This window comes from Aristolochia californica, unplaced genomic scaffold (assembly GCF_029961685.1).
Source record: "Aristolochia californica isolate CCGP_79_NKW_82.1479 unplaced genomic scaffold, dmAriCali1.0.hap1 SCAF_3, whole genome shotgun sequence".
Taxonomy (NCBI): domain Eukaryota; kingdom Viridiplantae; phylum Streptophyta; class Magnoliopsida; order Piperales; family Aristolochiaceae; genus Aristolochia; species Aristolochia californica.
Window position 1 is genome coordinate 1,892,367 of NW_027181992.1, and position 21,430 is coordinate 1,913,796.

The 21,430-nt window shown below is 38.5% G+C and overlaps 5 protein-coding genes across 9 annotated transcripts; 2 read left to right on the forward strand and 3 right to left on the reverse strand.

Moving 5' to 3' along the window:
- The first annotated feature begins 703 nt into the window (after nucleotides 1-703).
- LOC137958795 (rho GTPase-activating protein 5-like) lies at nucleotides 704-5,628 on the forward strand. The gene is made up of 5 exons (XM_068805928.1): nucleotides 704-1,427; nucleotides 3,470-3,590; nucleotides 3,672-3,791; nucleotides 4,127-4,357; nucleotides 4,857-5,628. Exons 1-5 carry the CDS (start codon nucleotides 1,030-1,032, stop codon nucleotides 5,445-5,447), a joined length of 1,461 nt encoding a protein of 486 aa, XP_068662029.1. The 5' UTR covers nucleotides 704-1,029; the 3' UTR covers nucleotides 5,448-5,628.
- A 795-nt stretch (nucleotides 5,629-6,423) lies between these two features.
- Nucleotides 6,424-8,441, forward strand: LOC137958796 (protein FANTASTIC FOUR 3-like). The gene is made up of 2 exons (XM_068805929.1): nucleotides 6,424-7,686; nucleotides 8,076-8,441. The coding sequence occupies exons 1-2, from the start codon at nucleotides 6,819-6,821 to the stop codon at nucleotides 8,084-8,086; spliced, it is 879 nt and encodes a 292-aa protein (XP_068662030.1). The 5' UTR covers nucleotides 6,424-6,818; the 3' UTR covers nucleotides 8,087-8,441.
- Nucleotides 8,442-8,921: 480 nt separating this feature from the next.
- On the reverse strand, nucleotides 8,922-12,308 carry LOC137959700 (N-carbamoylputrescine amidase-like). Of its 2 annotated transcripts, none has more exons than XM_068807030.1 (9): nucleotides 12,111-12,308; nucleotides 11,346-11,394; nucleotides 11,099-11,190; nucleotides 10,706-10,857; nucleotides 10,577-10,623; nucleotides 10,460-10,493; nucleotides 10,195-10,361; nucleotides 9,396-9,492; nucleotides 8,922-9,321 (listed from the first exon to the last, which is right to left on the reverse strand). In XM_068807030.1, the coding sequence occupies exons 1-9, from the start codon at nucleotides 12,191-12,193 to the stop codon at nucleotides 9,143-9,145; spliced, it is 900 nt and encodes a 299-aa protein (XP_068663131.1). In that variant the 5' UTR covers nucleotides 12,194-12,308; the 3' UTR covers nucleotides 8,922-9,142. The 2 variants fall into 2 exon arrangements, with proteins under 2 accessions (XP_068663131.1, XP_068663132.1); XM_068807031.1 differs by having other exon boundaries at nucleotides 10,706-10,731; nucleotides 12,111-12,307.
- Nucleotides 12,309-12,479: 171 nt separating this feature from the next.
- Nucleotides 12,480-16,468, reverse strand: LOC137958816 (vesicle-associated membrane protein 727-like). Of its 4 annotated transcripts, none has more exons than XM_068805966.1 (6): nucleotides 16,286-16,468; nucleotides 14,417-14,685; nucleotides 14,139-14,334; nucleotides 13,924-14,044; nucleotides 12,932-12,994; nucleotides 12,480-12,855 (listed from the first exon to the last, which is right to left on the reverse strand). In XM_068805966.1, exons 2-6 carry the CDS (start codon nucleotides 14,604-14,606, stop codon nucleotides 12,712-12,714), a joined length of 714 nt encoding a protein of 237 aa, XP_068662067.1. In that variant the 5' UTR covers nucleotides 14,607-14,685; nucleotides 16,286-16,468; the 3' UTR covers nucleotides 12,480-12,711. The 4 variants fall into 4 exon arrangements, with proteins under 4 accessions (XP_068662067.1, XP_068662068.1, XP_068662069.1 ...); XM_068805967.1 differs by having other exon boundaries at nucleotides 16,292-16,467; XM_068805968.1 differs by lacking the exon at nucleotides 16,286-16,468 and adding an exon at nucleotides 16,160-16,242.
- Nucleotides 16,469-16,876: 408 nt separating this feature from the next.
- LOC137958817 (uncharacterized protein At2g38710-like) lies at nucleotides 16,877-21,310 on the reverse strand. The gene is made up of 5 exons (XM_068805970.1): nucleotides 20,947-21,310; nucleotides 20,025-20,144; nucleotides 18,317-18,431; nucleotides 17,854-17,947; nucleotides 16,877-17,396 (listed from the first exon to the last, which is right to left on the reverse strand). The coding sequence occupies exons 1-5, from the start codon at nucleotides 21,048-21,050 to the stop codon at nucleotides 17,194-17,196; spliced, it is 636 nt and encodes a 211-aa protein (XP_068662071.1). The 5' UTR covers nucleotides 21,051-21,310; the 3' UTR covers nucleotides 16,877-17,193.
- Between the last annotated feature and the right edge of the window lie 120 nt (nucleotides 21,311-21,430).

Sequence of the window (21,430 nt, forward strand, 5' to 3'; positions counted from 1 at the left end):
TTGATGATCTTTGCTGGCTTCATTAAGTGCAATATTAGAAAGAAGGGAAATTAACTTGCCATACAGAAAATCAATGAGCCTACGCCAACTTTACTCGTTTATCTTCATTTCACAATTGAATAAACTATGGTTTTATGAGTTCTAATCAGTTCAAATGAATTGCAATAGAATCCTAACTTCCCCAATTTCGCTCAAGCTTTCGCATGATGCTCCTCCTGTTTTTTCTGGTATGTAACGAGGTCTTGGCTTTCTTGTCAAGACCGATTTGGCTCCCTGGTTCCCTCCTCAGATACCTGTACGCTCACCAAACGGTGGGGTTTTCTTATGATTTTCTTGCTCTGCACTTCGTCTGTGTTATGCAAACTGGAACTTATCATGGAAATTACGAGTCTCTCATGGTTTGAAACTCAAACATGTTAAATGGGGATTCTTGTTTTAAAATTTGTGGTTTTCAGTCGCTCAAAAAGCTTTGCTTTGAAATGTCGTGTTTCCCAAAAGAAGGTTTTGAGTTTTAATGGGGTTTCTCCCGTTTGTGTTTTTGCAGTTTTTGCATTTGGGATTTTTGTTGGATGAAATTTGAAACCGAGGGAGAAGGTTATGGACAATCAGAAAATTCCCACCATGTCCCTCCTCTGGTTCCCTTCTTCTGTCACGAATTTCGTAATAAAAGAGCCGTAAGCAAGGACGTCTGAGTCACGCAGACAAAAGGACTCTATATACCCATCTCCATCACTACCCACCCTCTCCTATCTCTCCCTGATTTCAAAATATACATCAGAATAAAATTAAAGTTTTTAAATATCTCTCTTCCTCCCTGTCTCTCTCTCTTTCTCTCTCCCACCTTTGCTTCTTCAAACCCCCAAAGCCAGCCGGAGACCAAAGGTGGAAAAAAACTTCATGATTCTCACGTCCCACCATCCCCAAATCCTTCCTTCAATCCAACTCCACTCAATTGTCAATTCTCAGAACCTAAGCTCTTTCCCAAATTAGCCCCATTTCACCGTTTTGGACCTATTTGCATTGCCAGCTATGACAGCCCAAGTCCTCCATTCTCCTTCCCATTTCCCTTCTTCTCCAAGCTCCATATCCTGCGTCAATAATGATAGCTCTCACCAGACTCAGTCCCTTATTAATTCAAACTCTTCTAGTACTGTAGACGAAAGAGAAATCCTGGAAGAAGAGGATTCAGTCAAGGAAGAAGAAAAAGAAGAGGATCAACTTTCTCTTTTAGCCCTTTTGCTGACCCTTTTCAGAAAATCTATTGTCGTTTGTAAGACTACCGGCAGGGAGGAGCTTTGCTCAATGGAGATCGGCTGGCCGACTAATGTACAACATGTTGCACACGTTACCTTCGATCGCTTTAATGGATTTCTTGGGTTGCCTGTTGAGTTTGAACCTGAGGTTCCAAGGAGAGCACCCAGTGCGAGGTAGGATAATGTTTGTACCTTCTACGAAATTGTACTTTCGGTTTGGTAAATGCCTGAATTTGGATTTGTACGGTGGCTGGGGAAAAAAACGATTTCTCTCTGGACGCTCAAGGCGTAGGCGAAGATTTTGGCTTCGCTGACTTTCTGTTTTCGGATTTTTTTTTTTTAAAATTTTCTGTTATTTCAGATGAATTTGCTGGTTGTGAATTTGTGCTATATTTAGTTAAAAACTGTCATTGCGGTTTGAGTTTGCTTCCTGTCCTGGAATCCGTAATGTTAGCGCCTCGAAGAATTTTGGAAATAAAGTTATCTGGCAGTGCGACTTTTTGGAGAACTGGTTCAATTTCTCCTGAATTTGTCTTTTCTTTTCCTCTTTTTGTGTGGGTTGATTTATTCATTCCGTGTGTTGTTCCTTGAGTTGATTAAGGCTATTACTAAAACGAGTTCTGAAGTTATCTGTATTTTTTTTTGTTTGTAGAGGCCCCTGGAGTCTAATTTTGTCGGAAATCTTTTTTTTCTTTAAAGCCAAAGCCGTTCTGCGGAATTCAGGGTCTTTTCCCTTTTGGTTTTCTTTAGTTATAAAGTTCTCATCTTGTTTGAAGTTGATTTCAGTGTGATGTTTGGTTGGCTTGCATGGATTTGCAACTAATTTTTTGGTTTTTTGGAATTTGTTTGGCTCAATAATTGTTTAAGCTCCATCATTAGTTTCAATTTGGAAGCTGAGTGTGGCTTTGCAGATGCAAATTGTGTGTTTTATGTGCTATCTTGTGCTGTCACTATTACTGTTATTCTTCATCTTATATAGTTGTTTTTGTTTTTCTTTTTGGTGTCAATTTCATCATCATCATTGTTGTTGTTGTTGTTACTGGTTCTATCAGTAGTATTTTTCATTCCAAAATGAATTTTTCATCATATTTCTTGAGCCTTGAGTTTTTATACTGTGAGTTTGAATTTTCAAATGTATGACGTGGATACTTTCTTTGAGGCTGGTTTGTATTGCCTATGGAGCAGTTGGTTTACTTTGAAGAGCTTGATGATATTCTAGTTGGTTCTGTCCAGAATAGAACATGTATTCATGAAAAAGAGTCAATTTACTCTAAAGTATGGTAGTTTGGAATTTAATCTGTGGGGTTGAAGAGTTTAAGATTTATACCTATTTTTAGTCTACATTTTGAGAATGATTAGAAAAGCGTAGAACTATAATCACAACGAGTAGAAGGTGTCTTTAGGTTACTTATGGTGTTTCGGCTAGAGGTCTTATTTTAGGTTTTGGGAGATGGATAAATTTTTGATTGGCATGTTCATATTGCCGGAAGTTTCATATTTTTCATGGAGAAGTTTTATGTCTATACTGCCTGTGTATTATGAAATCCCTATCATGCACATTTGCGAATGCTGGATTCAGTTTTTAATATGTGATGCTTGTTTCAGTTGTGATTCAATTTTTGTCTATTCAAGGTGTTATGTCAACCTGCTCCTCTTTTTTTTTTTTTTTTAAATTTATTTATAACGAGAGAAGCAGGTGTATAACACCTTCTCTTTATACACCTGCTTCACACTTAGGTTAGAGATCAAGAAAGTCAATTGCTCCAACAGCTTGTGAATATGGCTCCCTTTGTAGCTCTGTTTCTCTCTTCTGTTTTCTTATATAATTTTCAGCATTTAAAAAAAGGATGTTAATTGCTTTATCCACTTCATCAACTACTCAATTTAGTCAAAGATTGACGATCACCTGAATCCAGAAGAAGAACATGAAATTCGTTCACCTAATGTCTGTGAAAATGCTTTGTAGCATTTAGAATGAAGGTGCCCTTGTGCTCAATGGTTCATGACCTTCTGTTGTCGATATTTGAATACTGACAATCCAGATGTGTTTCTTGGTTCTTAAACTTGTTCCAAATAGACACACACATGTTATGTATTTGCCAGTCATGACTTTTGATTCTGTAAAGTGATTCAGGGACATGGACCTGGACCATGTTGCAATCATTGTTTTCATGTTTAAAGAATTTCCGGACCTCTATTGATCTCCTCTTTTGCAGTGCAAATGTTTTTGGGGTTTCTACAGATTCTATGCAATGTTCATATGACTCAAGAGGGAACAGTGTACCAACCATACTTCTTCTGATGCAGAGGCGCTTGTATTCTCAAGGAGGTCTACAAGTATGTTCTCTTATGTTGATATTTGGATTGATTAAACTTATGGCAATATCTTAGAGAACAAAATTTTAACTGAACCTGCAGGCAGAAGGCATATTCCGGATAAATGCTGAGAATAGCCAAGAGGAATATGTTAGAGATCAGCTTAACCGGGGTATTGTTCCTGAGGGCATTGATGTGCACTGTTTGGCTGGTTTGATTAAGGTATTTGCTTGAGATTCTGACCTCGGCGGTTTATTTTTTATTTATTTTTATTTGAGCAGTGTGTGTAGATGGGTCTGTAGGTGCATTGTGAAAGTATTTTGACCGTTCATTAGGTGTCAAGTATTCACATGGGAGACCGTTCTTTTAACTATTTTATTCATTTGTGCTTAGTGTTCTTGATGTTGTGAATCTTGTGTCAGTATAGAAGGTTAAAAAAATTATCATATAGATTAGGTGGGAAGTATCTTTATTCTTTTAAAGAAAATGATTATGCCACTCAAAGTAAGAAGAAAAATAACTTATATACACGAAAATGAGATTTATGGTATGTACAGGCATGGTTCAGAGAACTTCCTACTGGGGTTTTGGATTCTCTCTCTTCTGAGCAGGTAATGCAATGTCAATCAGAAGATGAGTGTGCTCAACTTGTGAGCCTTCTACCATCAACTGAAGGTGCACTGCTTGATTGGGCTGTCAACCTAATGGCTGACGTGGTTCAGGAGGAGCACCGCAATAAGATGAACGCACGCAATGTCGCGATGGTGTTTGCACCAAACATGACTCAGGTGATGAGAAAGAGATGATTCCTGAGATTATATTCCAAAAATGTAAATATGTTATGCCTTTAAAAAATAAAATATATGCTATGCTATTAAGTTACTCTGCATTTGGTTCTTATGGAGTATGTCAACTGTTCCATTGTTTTCACAATATGCAATGTGGGCCTACAAAATCAAAAGATCGATTGCGGTTTACCTTGCCTATTAAAAGATTGCATACTGATTGACTTGAGCAGGATCCTTTGTGAGTAGCAAAACTGTTACTCCTTCCTAATGACATGTGATATGTAAGCTTTCACTTTATGAAGAATGCCATCAGACTATGGTGGGTGATGAAAAAGACCACCGTGATGGCATGCATGTTGCATTTCGTTATGTGGGTAGTTGTCGCCCCAGATTGAATGGTTTTACCATCGTAACATTTGCCATCTGATGGATTATTTTACAGTTCAAGGTGAAAAATGACACAAGAAACGAAAAATTGATAGATTCTTTTGAATTGCAGATGGCAGATCCTTTGACAGCACTTATGTATGCTGTTCAAGTGATGAATTTTCTCAAGACACTTATTATCAAGACACTCAGAGAAAGAGAAGATTCTGTTATAGATGATGCAGCAGCTTGTCATCCAGACAATTGTGATGAAAATGGTCACGAGGGCTCTTCTCTGCCATCTATTGAGCCTCCTAGAAATGAGGAGCTGGAACTGGTTTTTGTTGCCAATGAACCCATTTTAGATAATGAGCCTTGCACAATGGAAGAAAGTGGTACTACCGGTGACCATGATGGAAATTTCCAGAATTCATCAGACAAGGCCATCCATGACAGTAGCCCACTTGAGACACCCTCTCGCTCAGAGTTTCTCTTAAAGAGAAGAGGTGCAACTAGTGCTAGCAATGTTCCAAATGACTGGTTACAAACACGCACAAGCAGAAACAGGAGTGGGCAGTCGAGCAACTCAAACATTTGGAAAGAACCTAGTAAGGTCAATGGTCAGAATGTTGTCTGCTTGGCAAACCCTACCGAGAAATCTATGGGAACGAGTATTATAAGCCGCATCAATTCCAGGGTAGAGCGAGTTGAAGCTTGGCGGTGAAATTTGTACTTCTGGTGGACTGCCTGGTTGGGCTGCTGTCATGTAAGTTCTGTTCGTTTGATGTCTTAACACTTGGATTGGGGGTTGAGATATTGAAAAGGCTTGTGTTATTGTTGTTATTGTTTTTATGTTGTTATTTAACCTTCTGATTTATGTAAGGTATCTTCTTTTTCTTGTCATACTCTAACCTTTCTTGCACTCCACATACTGATGATTCTGTACCTCATAACACTTATGAATTGGTTTTTACTTGCTTCATTGGTTCTCGTCAGTTGGTACCCTCCTATATCCTTCTTCATTCACATTCTGAGTGGTTGTCTGCCCTGCAATCATGGCAATAATGGATGATGTGGGTGTTCTCCCATCCAGCTCTTCTAAATGTGTTTAATTTTCCCATTTGGATTTATACTACTGATCCGCAGGATAGTGATAGCCATTTCAGCAGATTTATTTATGAGCAGTATAGAGAATCAAATCTCTACCAGTGTTCCCAACAGCATATTTGTGGGGCAGTCGGAAGCCTGTGTGTAGAAAATTACAAAAGGAGGTTTCGAACAAGTGGTTCATTCTCCTTCATTTATTCATCATCGAACATCTTCTTCAGCATATTCTTTGCATTTCAACTTCAAAAATCTCACAGCAAGAATTACAGTTACGAACTTTAATAGAATAACGGGCCAGAGCGGGGCAGGCAAATTCAATTAAGGAAGATGTAAGAACAGTTAGGGAAGAGAACTCTACAGCTTCTGAAATCTGAAATCTGAAATCTTCCACTCGGCTCCCAGAAGAAAAAGGCATGTGAGTTGTATGAGAAAATGACTAAGAGAGGAAACGTGAGGTTGCCGAAGGTAGAAGTGTTTTGAACGTTGCCACTCGTATAGTTGGAGTAGAGAAGAAAAAAGCCACGGGGGGCCCGTGATATATGCGTACAAAAGCGTTACTGTGGTGTGAAATCCACACGTCACCAGCACCAATCCTCATTTGCATTCCTCACCTGGAATCCGAAATCACTGATGGTAGTCAGCTTCCGTCCCTTGTCTTCCCTTGATTTCTTGTCTTCCCTTGATTTCACCGCCACCCTATCTCAATTCTCAACCTCTTTGGCCTCTCCACATCTGTCCCTCTCGCTTTCCTCCATTTATCCCTTTGAGGTTTTTATCCTCCAAGCAGGCTATATCGGGAATTTTTTTATTCCCCAATTCCTGCAAAAGTGTTTACCTCTCTTTGTTTTTTTTTTTTTTTTGCTACTTTGATCCCTTCGTTCGCAACTCTTTAAGAAAAGGGTTTTCTCCTATTCCTGCTTCCGGGTCTCTCTAATACTTTTTTTTTTTTTTTTTTCTAGCAAGCCTCGCTGCTACCCTGGAATCGACTATGGCCACCTGCGGTAGCCTTCGACCTTTTTTCGAGAACCCATTGCCCGAGAATCCCACCCTCCTCGAGTCCTTGTCGACATGGAACCAGATCCATCCCGTGAAACAAATCGGACTGTCTAATTTCACGGAGATCTTCGGGGAGTTGCACTTTAAGGAGAAATCCGAATCCTCTACCCTTTCGCCTTCTTCCTCATCGACATGGTCATCTTTAATCGATCAAAGCCCGCAAAGCAGCAAGAGTGACAAGCTCGTGCTCCAACACCAAAAGGGCTCTTCTCTGGACTCCCTTCTGGGCACCTGCAAATCCGAATACATGGGCTGCCCTATGCACAAGGACTGCTTCCTATCGAGGAACTGTGAGAGCTTGGCTCCGCCTTTCACCGAGGGACTGGGGTTCGAGAGCTCGGACGAGGTGGAGTATCACAAAAACGACAGCAATGCGCTCAAGGAGGTAGAGAAAGAAGGGACTTCACCAATGCGTGCCTCATCCTCCGACAAACCTAGCAAAGATTCTAAGGTTTCTATGGAGAATATGGGTGTTGGGGGAAACTTTAAGGTATCAAAAACCGGTGGAAGCTTCCCGCCTCCGCCACTTACTTGCATTGGGAAGATGGGGAAGCCCTGGACTCAGTTGAGGTCTTACAGGCAAGATGGGCGTTTTGTTCTCAGAGAAATCAAAATTCCCACTCTGGAAATAATGCGTGCTTGCAGAGAAGATGGTCGTTTGAAGCTGCATCTTGTTCAACCGGACGAAGAATCCGCAGCGGTAGAAGAAAAAGAAGAAGAAATCGAAGAAGAGCAAGAAGAAGAAGAAACAGTGGGTGGTGTTCATAACAGAAATGAGGACGATACTTCAAGAAAAAAGGGTAAGGCTATCCGTTAGAATGAACTGTACCAAATTCAACCACATAAGAGAAGGAAAAAACTTCTCAACCTTTCCTCACTTGTTGGAACCAATAAACAGAACTATCGTTCCGAGACCCGTCTTTCCAGTAGGATCCCTATAGGAAGCAATAAACTCAAAAAAGAGATAAAAAAAAAAAAAAACCCTTTGTTTCCTCCGGAAACCAATTTATTGAAAGAAAGGAAAGCTCTTTTCTTAGATTTTTGTTTTGCAAGTAGAGGCCCTTGTTCAATGGGCCCTCTGGTTCGCACTAAAAGGCACTTGGCTGTTCTTGTTGATGGTAATTTTGTAAGCTGGTCTTGTACTGTAGTTCTTGATAATTGTGTTTGTGGATCTTCTTTCTTGTTTTAGGGGAGACTTGATAACTCTCAGAGGATCTGAGATTTGGCTGAGTGTGACAAATTCTTTTAAAAGGCAATCATCTCCTTCAAAAACATCCTACATCAGTCAACATCCCCACTGTGCCCATCTTGGGTTCCTCAAAAACTCAAGATCCTGATCGCTTCGTGTTTCCTGTTTGTCTGAACAAAGTTCCTTGGTCAATCCAAACTACCATTAGGTAACAGATTGCATGAAACTCCAGATTGGGTAGCTTTCATTTTGAAATTGCAGGAACCAGTACTACTGTTTTACAGCCCAATCAACCATTTGTTGCATGGAGATGACAACCTTGTTCATTTTGCTTTTTTTTTTTTTTGATTGAAAGAGACTAATCGTATTATACGATTGAGGATATCTTTATGGATGAAGGCTGCCAACCACGTGGAAAGCTTCCAGGACTGAATCATTAATCTAGAAAGATCTTGATGTGGTTAGTGGGATTAAGATCATTGCTTTTAGCAGTGAGGTGGGCATTAATTATTCTATCAAATCCTAACTTTTAGGGATGACGTGAAGAATTTTTGGACACTTTGATCGTAAGATAAAATTACCGGCTAAAAAAAAGGCTGACCGACTATCGAATCGTTTAAACCTGCCAGCTCGTCTAAATTCTACTGGCTGTATTTTATCTCATTCTATATGAGAAAGATGTAAATTCATGTGCTAACCAGAACTGATCTTCCACGCAAGGAGTCGTCTAGGTCCAATCGCTCGCTGGCGGCTGGGTTTCCGGCATTTTGCGTCGGTGGATTCAATAATGTTAGAGATTCATAATCAGACGCAGAAAATGGTAAGACACGTAATATGTTGTCACTTTTGTATCTGCAAATAAAAAATGAATACGAATCATGCTATTAGAAGCTTGAATTTTACATAGATATCATGATTTTTTTACTGGAAGAAAGTCCTGATATATGCATCCACGTAGTACACCCAGTACGCTGGAAGCAGAAAAATTGTTAAACAGGCTTCTGGGTTGTTGTTGTTCAGTGAATTAGATGATTCAGATTATTTTCAGGAAGCATCATTTAGCCGATTCAAACATAGGATGGTTTACTGCCATCCAATGTAAGGAGAACCTCGTATAGGTCTGGCCGCCTGTCACGAAATACACCCCAGCTGCTCCGCTTGGATTTTATCTCATCCAGGTCAAACTCTGCGACTAGAATTTCTTCATCTTTGTCATTGGCAGCTGCTACTATTTCTCCAGTAGGGCCTGTTCAACAAATAGACAAGTTTCAGCATGGAATCAACCATAAAAAGGCAGATATCTTCAGAGAAATACTTCACCTGCAATGAACGAGCAGCCATAAAATGTGATCACACTGTTGCCATGTTCTGTTCCAATTATCTCCTTACCAATCCGATTTGAAGCAACAAGAGGGACCTGCATTTGTTTTATTGTACTGGTGGTTAGCTTTATTGCTGAAAGAAGGATACAACAAATTACAATAAGAGGGGAGAAGTGAAGCCCTCAACTAAAAAGGGGGAAGGATTCCACTGCTACTAGAGATAGGTGGGGTTGTCTTCCTTAGCCAGTACATCTGATTCATTATTAGCAGCCCTAGGAGCAATTGCCAAGATATAACTAACAGAGAGAGAGAGAGAGAGAGAGAGCAAGTCTTTGATTTCATAAAAAAACATAATCAAAGGGCCAAGGAAGAATGAAGCCTTCTTTCATCCAGCCAATCATGATGGACAGATACACAAACTGGTAAATAACATGATGTAAGCTACGGATTGAATGGATCAATCTTATTAGCCTCCAGAAATTGCTCCTACCGTGTGAATGGAGTGAAGACTTGGAAAAACCACCAAGGATTCACCAAACTAAGCAGATTCATAGCCCACAACTAGTTATACATCATTGCTCCATGATTACCTTTAACATTCAAAAATCTCATCGTCTTGGATAACCGTCAAAATATGAAGCTCACCACATAAACAGAGAATATTCCAGGGTATCTAATTTATAGTTGCAGCATTAAAATAAGCTACTACAACCATCCTTCGTCCCTCAAAAAACTCAAAAAGGATTATGTATGGTTCATTTGAAAAAAGAAGAAAGCAAGTTCACCAGCAAATTTACCAGATTCGCCCCAGCATGTCCTTGCATCACCCTCTTCCAGTGTTCTCGTGAATCAAGCCCTTCATCTTGTGGTTCGGATCCAATGGCGGTGGGATAAAACAGTATTTCTGCACCTTGAAGAACCATAGCTCGTGCTGCCTCTGGAAACCACTGGTCCCAACAAATTGCTGGCATGGAAAAGGAACCTCAGTTCAAACAAGCCAAAGGAAAGCACCTTTAGCTCGTATAAGTTTAAATCCCAAATTGATATGGTTTAAGTTCTTACCCACTCCAATTTTTGCAAATTTAGTTTCAAAAACCTGTTTCCCAAACCTTCATGAATCAGTATATCATGGTTTGTATAGAAAATTTTACCGACAATACAAACAAAATATAAATTCACCTTGAAGCCAGTGTCACCTGGATTGAAGTAGAATTTTTCTTGGTACCCTGAAATGCAAGCATCCACTTTACCTAAAATAAGTAAATCTAAAGGAACTTACAAAAGAGAGGTTCAAAAGCATGAACTCACCAGGCCCATCTGGAATATGAGATTTCCTGTACAATCCAAGATCAGTTCCATCAGCATCTATTATGGCTATTGAATTATAGTGTGCATTATTTGCTTCCTCAAAGAAACTAACAGGTATTACAACACCCAATTCCTTTGCAAGTTTCTGCATTCTGCATTCACAGTTGCAACATGGGTTACATGTTAGGGAAAAATCTAGTTGCAACCACTGTATTTGGCTACAATAGCAATTTGTTCCATTCAATTCACTAATACAAAGGCATTACCACCAAAGGAGATGTATGACACCAATTAGACTTGCCAGTAACGTAGTACTTTCTCTGAAATGGAAAATTATCTGCTCCCATCACAACCACGAGAAGTTCATAAGTTTCTTAGACATTGTCACTTTACCTTAGAATTGTAGGATGTCCTTTATATGGCTTGGCTCGCTGAAATAAGTCTTCCCTTTGAACTTGACAGAAATAGTAGCCCTCAAATAGTTCCTACTTGTGCAAACAAGAATAAACAAACAGAACTGCTCAAACATATCAATCAGTAGATAAAAGCACTACAGCCCATCAATGATTACATGAGATAAGACAGCACCCAAGACATTCAAACAATTACAGATAGTCAGAGAAACATGAACTAATTATACCTGAATTAGAATAATATTTGCACCTTTCTTCTGCGCAGCTCTAACCAATCTACATCCAGGAGATCACTTTCAATGAATGCAGAATAATAAGATATGTACAATTATTCCAAGTTGAGTTCGAGAGAAGACTTCAAAAGTATCTCTAATGTTAGATTTTATCACAAAGTGAAAACCAATGGCTTTTATTATACGGTTACAATTCATTTAACTCAAAGCAGTGAATTTTGTAGGGAAACCTTATAGCACTATATCACTTCCGAAACAAGTAAAACATAGTGAACAATTAGTCCCTCACATCATTATCTAGCAATATCAGTAATCCCAAAACCAATCTAAGAGAACATCCTTAGCAGTACAACTCACAGGAGCAACAATATAGCAGTGTTAATCTACGATTGTCAAATTCAAACTCTTTTATGTGGATCATCTTGCCCATTTCTTACATTCATCAAAGGGGTAATATACAGTAATGAACTACACTGTTGTCAGAGACAGAAGCAAGTTAAATTCCGATAGCCTTTTCTCTCCGTAATCTCTATTTTTACAAGTTCGGACAGTTTTTTTTTTTTTTTTTTTGAAAGAATGAATGAATGAATGAATGAAAATTTTCAGACAGCATCGAAGCTTTCCACGATTACCGACCCATACAAGAGGAACGTATTCAATAAAAAATATTTATTAAAAAAAAAAAAAAACTACAGACAGCCCCGCGAGATGAGCCCTAAAATTCGACAATAAGCATGTTCGGGGAGGAAAAGGAGAGACCTTTCCGCCTTGTCCACGTTGAAGGCGACATCGTCCGAGCAAGCGAACTGAAGAGCCGAGACGACAACCTTCCTTGACTCCATTTTTCTGTCGAAGGAGCGATCAACTAGGCCTCCTCCGAAGTCTCAAATACTGAAATACGTGCTCGCCCACCTCCAGTAAAAGAGTGATGATTCCTTTATGTTCTACATTATGTAATATTAAACCTTTTTTAAATAAAATATAAACTGATCATGTATTCATGAATCAATTACTTTCAGATCAAAATGAACGTGTGTACTACAATATACAATCCAGTTGACGCATAAATTTTTTTGTCATTCATCTGATTTGAGATTTGCCTTGCCGACGAAGAGCCAAAAAACAAACTTTAAACAGCTACAGAACTTTTTACCAAGGATCAATCTTCACTATTGAGTAAAAATACCGTGCAAGTACTCCCAATCCTTTTATCATGACTAGTTTTTCCACATAAATGTGCATCCAAGATAATTTAATGCACAAACTGGTTGAGTAACAAAAATTCTAGCAGTATATCAGACAACATATGCACAGGTAAACACAATGAGCTATCCAACTGCAATCTCTGTTTGCTTTTAAGCTAGCACTTGAACCCTCTGCAAGCTATTAGCCAGAGAATGATAATCAGAGCAAGTGCTGCCCCCGCAACCATGAGTTTTAGTCTCAGGTTCTGCAACCACATTTTCCTCCGAAGTTGCCTTCCCTGTCTCTGGAAGCTATCTGCCTGAACAAGACAAATTCACAACTGAGGTTTCCAACCGAACAAGACAAAAGTTAACAGAGCTTTGGGCTGAATGTACCTGAAATTGTAAATTTTCAGTTTTATCCACTAGCAGTTCAATTCTCTCTCCTCGGTCCAAAACCTGAAAAGACAGTTTGAATATAGTCAGCAAAACAGCAATCAGCTACTCAAGCTCCTTGATAAAGATAAAGTTACAGGACTAATATCTTGAGACCATATGCTGACACTGAGATAACTCTAGGAGGTTGCAAAAAGGCCATATAACAAAGAAATAATGATTTTGAAGCTGTTCAAGATTTCTTCCAGTGGGAGAAGAGAGGGACAGTCAGGAAAAACCGCTGGTGCTAATCATGTCTATTTAAGATCATATATAAAATGATTTTGATATCAGCAACCTCCTTTTTTTGTGTTTGACCAATTTTATCTTCTTATGAAACTACCTTCACCCAGGATTAGTTATGATGTGACTACACTTGTATGATTGTAGGGAAAAAGTACAAGCATTTACGATGCACGCCTCAAAGTTGCCTCAATCAACTCAGATTATTACCACAGTTCAATATAGAGTTTTTTCTGTACATGCCCTATTTGAGAGAACAACGATGGCTTACTTTTATATGGCCCATCTCTGACCACAAAGGCTTTTGTATGGTCCATCTCCAACCACAATGGGTCATAGAGAAGTCAGGTCACCTACTGCCTTATCTAGAGAAATGCTATGAGCCTTCAGTCTTTTAATTGTGATTGAAAGGCTCCAATGTTCTTTTGACTTTTTTCTTCCGACCAGAAAATGGAGCTTACATTCCTTGTTTTGTGCATAGGCTCATCAATGATGTTACATTAGACCACAGGTATTCGTAGTGTATAGGGTGTACGAGACAGAGCAAGAGAGATGGCAGCTCTGACTAAGCAGCAAGAAAAGCAGCGGAGCAGCAACCTCAAGGTTAGCAAAAGGAGCACATGAACCATGATTAAAAGAAACAAAATTTTTAATAGTATTGTAAGAAGTGGCTATAGCTGATTCTGGAGAAGAAGGAAAAGATCATGCACCTTCTCAATATTGTCCATCATTATCCCTTTAACTTCTGTTATTTGAGCTCTCAACTTTGAGAGTTTGCTCATCTCTTCTGGATGGCTCATACAGTATTGCATATGTTCCTTAAGCTTAGGCCTATTTCAAGAAAAAATTCAAATAACTCAGACTCAATTTTACGATAATAAAGAATGAATAAACAAAATAACCATGAGGGGAGACAAATACATACCCAAATTCCCTGTCAAGATTGTATGCAATACTAAACCGATCTTCCAAAAGAAAATCGTCTTCATCATCAGGTAGAGGATGTTGATCACTGGCATCAATGCCAGCTCCATAGCTTTTCATGAAATCTTCCTTAACACGCTCTAGAAAAACAAATGGGACACTCCTACCAGTTGCTTCATCAGCAACTACAAGAAAAACTGCATAATCCGAAAAATTCTGTGACCAATAGAAAAAAAAGCGGCCAAAAAATAATTTCAAGCATCAATTTCCAAAAATTACCAAAACCATTGTCCACAAGAAAGTTAAATGTGTGTCCATCACAGGAGTAGGTGAACTTGTTGCTATCAGAAGGTAGTTTTTGTAGGCATTGCACAGCAATAGTACTGAAGTTTCCGGAGAATGATGTATGTTCTGCAAGTACCACGTTACCTCTGGCAACAAAACTATATATCAGACCTCTTTGAGACATTGCTCTGGTAGGAACGGCAGGCTAATGAAAAAGCTTCAGGTACTCCCCAAACTATTCAACTATTTCTCCCACTATATACCTGTCAAAACCATAAAAACTTATCAATGAAAGCCAAAGATCCAAATATTACTAAATAACAGCTTTAAACAGTCAATTGTAAATTAATCTAATGCCAGTTATTAACCTCTTGAAACTTAAGCCTGTTTTGGAAGAAAAAACAGCACATATGAGAAGATACCAACTAGAAATAGTACTTATTGAAGAACAAAAAATAAAAAAAACAGTTCAGATGATTTTTTTAGTTGGAGTTTCATATGGACTGCTCCATCACCACTCCAGGTCAGACACCACGATTTCCTCTGACAACTTTCCTCAGCATAGCTGAAAAAATAGTCTACTTGATAGAGGCCTCTCCATCCACTCTAAATGTACAGAAGTCAAATTTCAGGGCATCCTTTCTGTTAAGATATTGTTGGGAGGTAAACGGCCACTAAGAATGGTGGCATTCTTTATTTCACTGGGAAGTCCTGATTCAATGCTGCAGAAGCATATCTCTTGTCCTATAAACCACAATTCCTTTGTTTCAGTAATTATCAAAGGGGCAAATAATTCAACAGCCTGGGCTACTAAATAAAGCTCTATTTGCAAGGAGGTTGACTAACATGCTCAAGAAATTTTCTGGATCATTTCCATTTTAGAAGTTACAAATTCTGATGAAAATAGGGGAAGTGACTGATAATGGATTGACATTTGATGCAGTTATTAGAAACATCTACAACTTTTGTTAGTGAATCTTTTTCTAGAATTTTGTTTTCAACTCTCCTTTCTTCTCTCATCCTCATTTTCCTGATTCCCCTTGTCTTGAAGCAATAAACTTACTAAAGAATCTGAAGCACAAAAAAACAATAGGCACGGTATACAAGAACAATGAGATTGAAAGAGGAAGCAGCCTAAGCAAAACACGATTTCCCCTTTCCTGCCAACATTGACTAATCTGAGATTTAAACTAAACCGGAAATTTCGACAAGTCAACTTCTCCATAGAATCAGCACAGTTACCTCATCTAAATTTCAGAACTAATGACAATTGCAAGGTTCGACGAAATAACCATCGAAAGCAAAGAGAGTAACCAAAAGATGAGATGCAATTTTAGTTCTACGAAAATACTAAGGAACGGCAGATTCCAACAAAAGCATCAAACGGGGATCTAAAAGTATCGAGATGAATTCCATGTCTACAGAGCGATTCACGTAGCTCACCCAATTGACCTATAGTATCCTCGGCCATTACGGCTCTCTCCTCATATGCCAACAAAATTAGTAACAGGTTACAGGGGAGACAAACCTTCCACACACCTAAGTAACTAAATCAAAACCTACATCCCCATAAGGTACATGCCGCATTAGAAGCAAAACCTGACAAAAAAGAAAGAAAGAAAGAAAGAAAGAAAGAGAGAGAAACAAATCTCTCGCTCCATAAAATTCATTCAAACAGGAACATCTATTTGTTTTACAAGTTTCTGCTATGTCCACAAAGGTTAACCGATAATCTACCTGATTCAATAACCAGTGATTTACAGATAGGACGCTGAAGAACAAAAAGCCAATAACCAGTAGTTTTACCAAATAATTGAAAAATAAACACCGGGCAGTTTTCGAATGAGAAGGAAGAGATCCAACCTGTACCTCAAATTCCTATTTCGTTGACTTCGTCGTCACATTTCGGAGTCCATTGGGAATCAGGTAGAGTGAGAGGCGCAGTTAGTTTTTAGTTTTAAGAGAGGCAAAATTTGGGGGGTGGCTCGCGTGAGCAGTTATAAAAAGTGGATCGCACGATGTCAAACAGGTAGAAAAACCTCTCGGACATCGAAGGATCTGGCCCGCATAAAAGGAAATGGAGCTCTCTTTGCTTCTGCTGTGTGAGAACAAGATGTCTCTTAATCAAGAGAAAAGTGCTTTCTCAAGGATGGCATTAATATAAGATTAGAGGTAATGTGTGGTTAGATCTGGTTTTTAACGATAGAGTTCAAGATAAAGAAACCATTGATGGAGAAGAGCTTCATTTTTACATTATTATCACTTGTCTTCTTCTCCATTTTTATACAGGTGAGGAGAGAGAGATCATAGGATGTGACGACCTGGCAGGGGTAAGAGACGGTGAGTCGTTCTCATTGTCTGATCGGTTACAAACATATGTATGTGATGGGGTCCGGACTGGTACATTTTTTTTTCATGAAAATAATGACGGCCACATGCAGCACCATGCAGCACTTCAGGCGAACCTCAAGAATCTGTCTCAGGTACGATAGCCTTCAGACAAATACATAGACACGTTTATTCAGAAAAACACACAAGACGCTTGATGGTGAAGCTATCAGTATAGTCTTAGCTTCCTTTGATGGTCACACCTGTTCAAGTTTTCTCTAATTTTCCTTCCAATACAATTTGAAGGACAATTAGGAGATGAATGTGCAGTGGACGGAGTTTACTCCATATAAGCTCCACCAACTGCTCTTAAATAAGTTTTTTTTCTTTACTTTCTCCCCTCCCACCAGATTTGACAGCGTGGTGGGGGTGAGGGCAATAAGTTAGTGGTTTTGTTTGGAACCAGCAACTGCAGGGACTGCACCTCTGGTCCTTTTCACATATGAGGCATAGTCACTGTAGTGCATGGTGTAGAGTGTGCTCTGATAGCGAGTCACACGGACACGCTTGCGGAGGGATTCAGTGATGGGACCATTATAACCAGCCTTCCGCATCAGTGAATCTATTGTCTCTGTCCTTGTCCACCCTGTTTCAACCACAAGCAAGCCATACAATTAGTAAACATCATGCCCATTAGTTGAATAGTGCCGCTACCATGAAGATGCAAGCAGATCTTTCTTGATGAAGGTAGTTTTAGTCCTCTCGAGCATCGACAAACATAATAACCTTGTCCACTTACAACCCATAATCTCCTGAGAAAAATTTTACAAGGGAATAATGCCATATCAACCAAAATGTTCTTTCCTCCTGCACAAATACAGAATTCTATTTGGCTCTTTTTTCTTCGTTTTAAGAAATAATTCATTTTAGCTCTTTAGTAGTACCAAAGAACATAAGAGTGCAGATATGCCTGCAAAATAACTTCAGCATGATATTCTTTTTGTTCCTACTAGTTTACCCAGAAAGTAACAAATTGATTTTCTTTATAAAAATCAAGAGAAGAGAAAGCAGTAAAAGGAACACTGAACAGAAAAGAAAAATACCTTCGTGCGCTGCCACCTCTGGCAAGTAAGTAGCATTACGTCTTACATTACAATCAGGGTCGGTGAATTCAATAATTAGACCATGCTTTCCAATCTGCATCAATAGAAAGTTTCATTTGCAACAATGGTGAATTTTATTGCCAAATCAAATACCAAATACAAGATAAACATGGTAATTTCAAATCATATTTTGGTGATACAAGGATATGTACAGTATGATAACCATGAAACTGCATTTCACAGATGAAGTGCTAGCAGAACTTCTAAAAGTTATTTCAATTTATACTGGGTTTAGTACCTGATGATTATATGGCAAAACTGTGAGGGTTTAAGCTTGATCAATGTTCAAACTATTATTTTTTTTGTTTCTGAATGGCAGTTTTCAGACTATAATCTGCTCAAAGTCAATCCTTATCTGGCTTTCATAAATAGAAAACTGATTAAAAGCTTAAAAGAGGCAGACCTCCCAATCAAGGTAGTGAAGAGCAGATTCATAATCAGTCAGAATGGAAACTGTACATTCTAAATACGGTAATTCTTTAGCCTGTATCGGAGGGAACCTGCGGTCCCTCAAAGCACTGCAAGATGAGACATAAGAAAAACCATAAGCTTGCATTTTTTTTTTTAAATGATGCTGACATAAGCTTGCATTTAGAAGCAAGCACAGGATACACAAAATGTGGTAAATTCCCAAAATGCTTAAAACAGAAAAAAAAAAGTCATTTTTAATCAGGCCCATGACAAGGAAAAAAATTCTCTACATTCACCAAAAGTCAAGAAAGAAGTATTTTATTCCATATGTTGTGGTAATTTTTATGTGACCAAAATATTCAAGAAAGGGGGAACACAAAAGATGAAGTTTTTGCATATATAAAGAATTGTATTTGTGAATAAATTTTTTCAAGCAAAAAAAAAATGAAGACCAAAAATCATTTTTATTGCAAGCTGAAGTTATAAACTCCAGCTTGAGGGAAAGTGTTGAACAGCAAATATGGAAGAGTCTCACATGACTCTCACAATAAGAAGTCTTACAGAGCAAAATTATTATGCAAACAGGTCTTATAAAAGAGTTCCAATTTAAAGGTGTTTTAGTTATGCTAGTCTTCTATTTATGTTAAGTTATTTAATTATGCTAAGACTTGTCTTTAAGTGTTAGAGTTTGGGTGTAATTAGGACAAGGGTAGTTTAATTGTAATTGAACTCTACTACTTTTCTCTATTATAAATAACGGTTCATGTACTCTGATTACATAATATCTTCCAACACATACTATTATAACAACAACAATAGCCAAGAAACGAGATAAACAGTCAAGAAGGCTTGAAGGTGTTAAATAAAAAAAATGAACTGCAAATATTAAGAAAAACAAAATCACTATAGTCATCACACATATTAAATGCAAGAATGTCTCCACAAAATATTTTGCTAAAAATCAATTAAGAAACAAAAGAAATGGTGTATTAAAGCATAAAATGTGGTCCAAAAGCTATCTAAAGTTTCAAAGAACTACCAAGTTCACTAAATTTAGAAGAATAGTTGGGTTTTTTTTCTTGTTTTCAAAAGTTTTATTACAATGCAGCTCCAACCTAGTTGAGCAACCTTTGACAAAGTAATTACATTTCTCCTCTGAGGGAGCATTGGAAATTTACGCCTGGTGTGCAACAACAGAAGTTTCTCAGTTTGACTAGCTCTCTAGTGACCCAGTGAGATTAAAAGATCTTTTTTTAGCTTACTAGTGAGCTAAAAGATTAGTTAGAATAATGGCTAGCAGATAATCAATAGCCTATAAAAGACTAAAATTCGAGTTACTTGTAGCGTTTGCAAAAGTTAAAATAACATGTACTAACTAAACCAAGGAACAATGCTTCAGAGTGAGGAAAATATCAAACTATCAACTACAGATATTTTGTAGAATTAATATAATAACTTGTTTTTAAAAACTGCATATGTGGCTAAATTTTCAGAATCTGTTTATAATGTAATAGAGTAATACCAGCATGAGTGAAAGTAAACAATCCCTTTCACAGAGACATCCTTTGTAACAAAAAAATAGGCATTTTGAGAACTAACACTGGAGACATTAAAAAAAAAGAGAGAGAAAGAAAAAAGTAAAGACACAGTAACAAAAAATTCGAGTAGATTAACCAAAAATGCATCATTCCCATGTATACCTGGTTAATGCATAATCCCTGAACCCATTAATTAGACAACGAGCTTCTAAGGTTCCAATGCAACCACGCAGGCGTGGCTCCCCACCATTAATGGCCTTCTTCCAAGTGACAAATAGTGGGCTGAAATGCAATAGCAACACCTGAATAAATAAATTTTTCATGACTTAAAAACATAACATTACCGTTGAAGGATGAGCTCTCATTAAAATTATATGTTGAAAGCTTTCAATAAAAGAAAAGAAAGCTCATTGGCATTGATGTCTTAAGTTTACAGGCAAAGGATGAAACTAATTGGTAAGGCACATGACATGGTGTTTAAGTTTACTTTCACTACAAAGCGCAGTTACCGTCTAACCCTTAAATACTTAGTTGTCCGCACAGAGAAAGTGCTTCTTGAAGTTTAATGCACCGGCTACACACCCATACCAGTGTAACTAATCAGTTGGGTAAACAAAATAGGAAAAAAAAAATAAAGACGAGCTAAGAAAATTCAAAATTAGTTCATTAATAATAACACCATTAGTTCCAAAGGAAAAAGTACAATTAGTCCAACCTCGACAAGATCATTCCCCTTCCACCTCTCTCGATAAAGGCCAAAGAGAGGAACTCCGGTAAAAAGGGGAAAAGAAAGAGTTCCAGAGCTTAGCTACAGAAGTAAAGTTATCCAAAAACACAGGAAGCAGAAACAACGAGGCTCGAAAACTAAGTCTCAACGTAACTGCAAGAGCTCTCATAATATAACTATACGAGTATGATCAATAAAAAGGGACATCAAGCACCGTATCATCTAAACACAATATCCTGAAAACTGAAACGGAAGCAGGAAGAAGACATAGATTAAATCCATATAACAAAACCATCATATTCAATGAAAAAAAGGGGGATAAACGAAAGTCCCGACAGTTAGCATGAAGAATCTTACTGCTGGCCTTCATCGAAAGTCGGCGGAGGCGCCTGCTCGCTGTTGTAATGCGCAACGAGCGTATCGAAGCAGTAGACCGCCATTTCCCGATTCGCAGACACCATCGTGTAGCTAAAAAATCGGGGGGAAAAGGCGAACAGCTATTCCGGAAGGTACCGAACAGCACAGATGCTTTTCTACGATCAAATTGCTCAAAAAATTAGTGGGTTGACGGAGTTCACACGGTTTCGGGGGGAGGAAGATTGACAGATGTTTGCTTCCGAATAAAAAGTAGCGTAGCTGAGAGACAATGCTTGCGCTTTTCTTTTCGGAAAGCTCGTCTGCTCGTGGACCTGTCTCCGGCCCTGAAATGATTGAGGACGAATCAAGTTTCCATAACCCCGCACGGTTACGTAGAACTGTGCGCACCCACTACCCCCAAAAACCCCTGAGGGCTCCCTCCGAGGTCTCTCTACCACTGTAAAAATGTCATCCGCAAGGCCAC

Excerpts from the sequence above, each read along its gene's own strand:
- LOC137958795 (XM_068805928.1), top strand. The coding sequence starts at position 1,030 with ATGACAGCCCAAGTCCTCCATTCTCCTTCCCATTTCCCTTCTTCTCCA. Across the intron at positions 1,428-3,469 it reads AGGAGAGCACCCAGTGCGAG|TGCAAATGTTTTTGGGGTTT; the intron begins GTAGGATAATGT and ends CCTCTTTTGCAG. Across the intron at positions 3,591-3,671 it reads ATTCTCAAGGAGGTCTACAA|GCAGAAGGCATATTCCGGAT; the intron begins GTATGTTCTCTT and ends CTGAACCTGCAG.
- LOC137958796 (XM_068805929.1), top strand. The coding sequence starts at position 6,819 with ATGGCCACCTGCGGTAGCCTTCGACCTTTTTTCGAGAACCCATTGCCC.
- LOC137959700 (XM_068807030.1), bottom strand. The coding sequence starts at position 12,193 with ATGGAGTCAAGGAAGGTTGTCGTCTCGGCTCTTCAGTTCGCTTGCTCG. Across the intron at positions 10,494-10,576 it reads CAGGTGACACTGGCTTCAAG|GTTTTTGAAACTAAATTTGC; the intron begins GTGAATTTATAT and ends TTTGGGAAACAG. Across the intron at positions 9,322-9,395 it reads TGGCTGCTCGTTCATTGCAG|GCCCTACTGGAGAAATAGTA; the intron begins GTGAAGTATTTC and ends TTTGTTGAACAG.
- LOC137958816 (XM_068805966.1), bottom strand. The coding sequence starts at position 14,606 with ATGTCTCAAAGAGGTCTGATATATAGTTTTGTTGCCAGAGGTAACGTG. Across the intron at positions 14,045-14,138 it reads AATCTTGACAGGGAATTTGG|GCCTAAGCTTAAGGAACATA; the intron begins GTATGTATTTGT and ends TTCTTGAAATAG. Across the intron at positions 12,995-13,923 it reads TGATGGACAATATTGAGAAG|GTTTTGGACCGAGGAGAGAG; the intron begins GTGCATGATCTT and ends CTGTCTTTTCAG.
- LOC137958817 (XM_068805970.1), bottom strand. The coding sequence starts at position 21,050 with ATGGTGTCTGCGAATCGGGAAATGGCGGTCTACTGCTTCGATACGCTC. Across the intron at positions 18,432-20,024 it reads AGGGATTATGCATTAACCAG|TGCTTTGAGGGACCGCAGGT; the intron begins GTATACATGGGA and ends CTCATCTTGCAG. Across the intron at positions 17,397-17,853 it reads AGAGGTGGCAGCGCACGAAG|GGTGGACAAGGACAGAGACA; the intron begins GTATTTTTCTTT and ends TGGTTGAAACAG.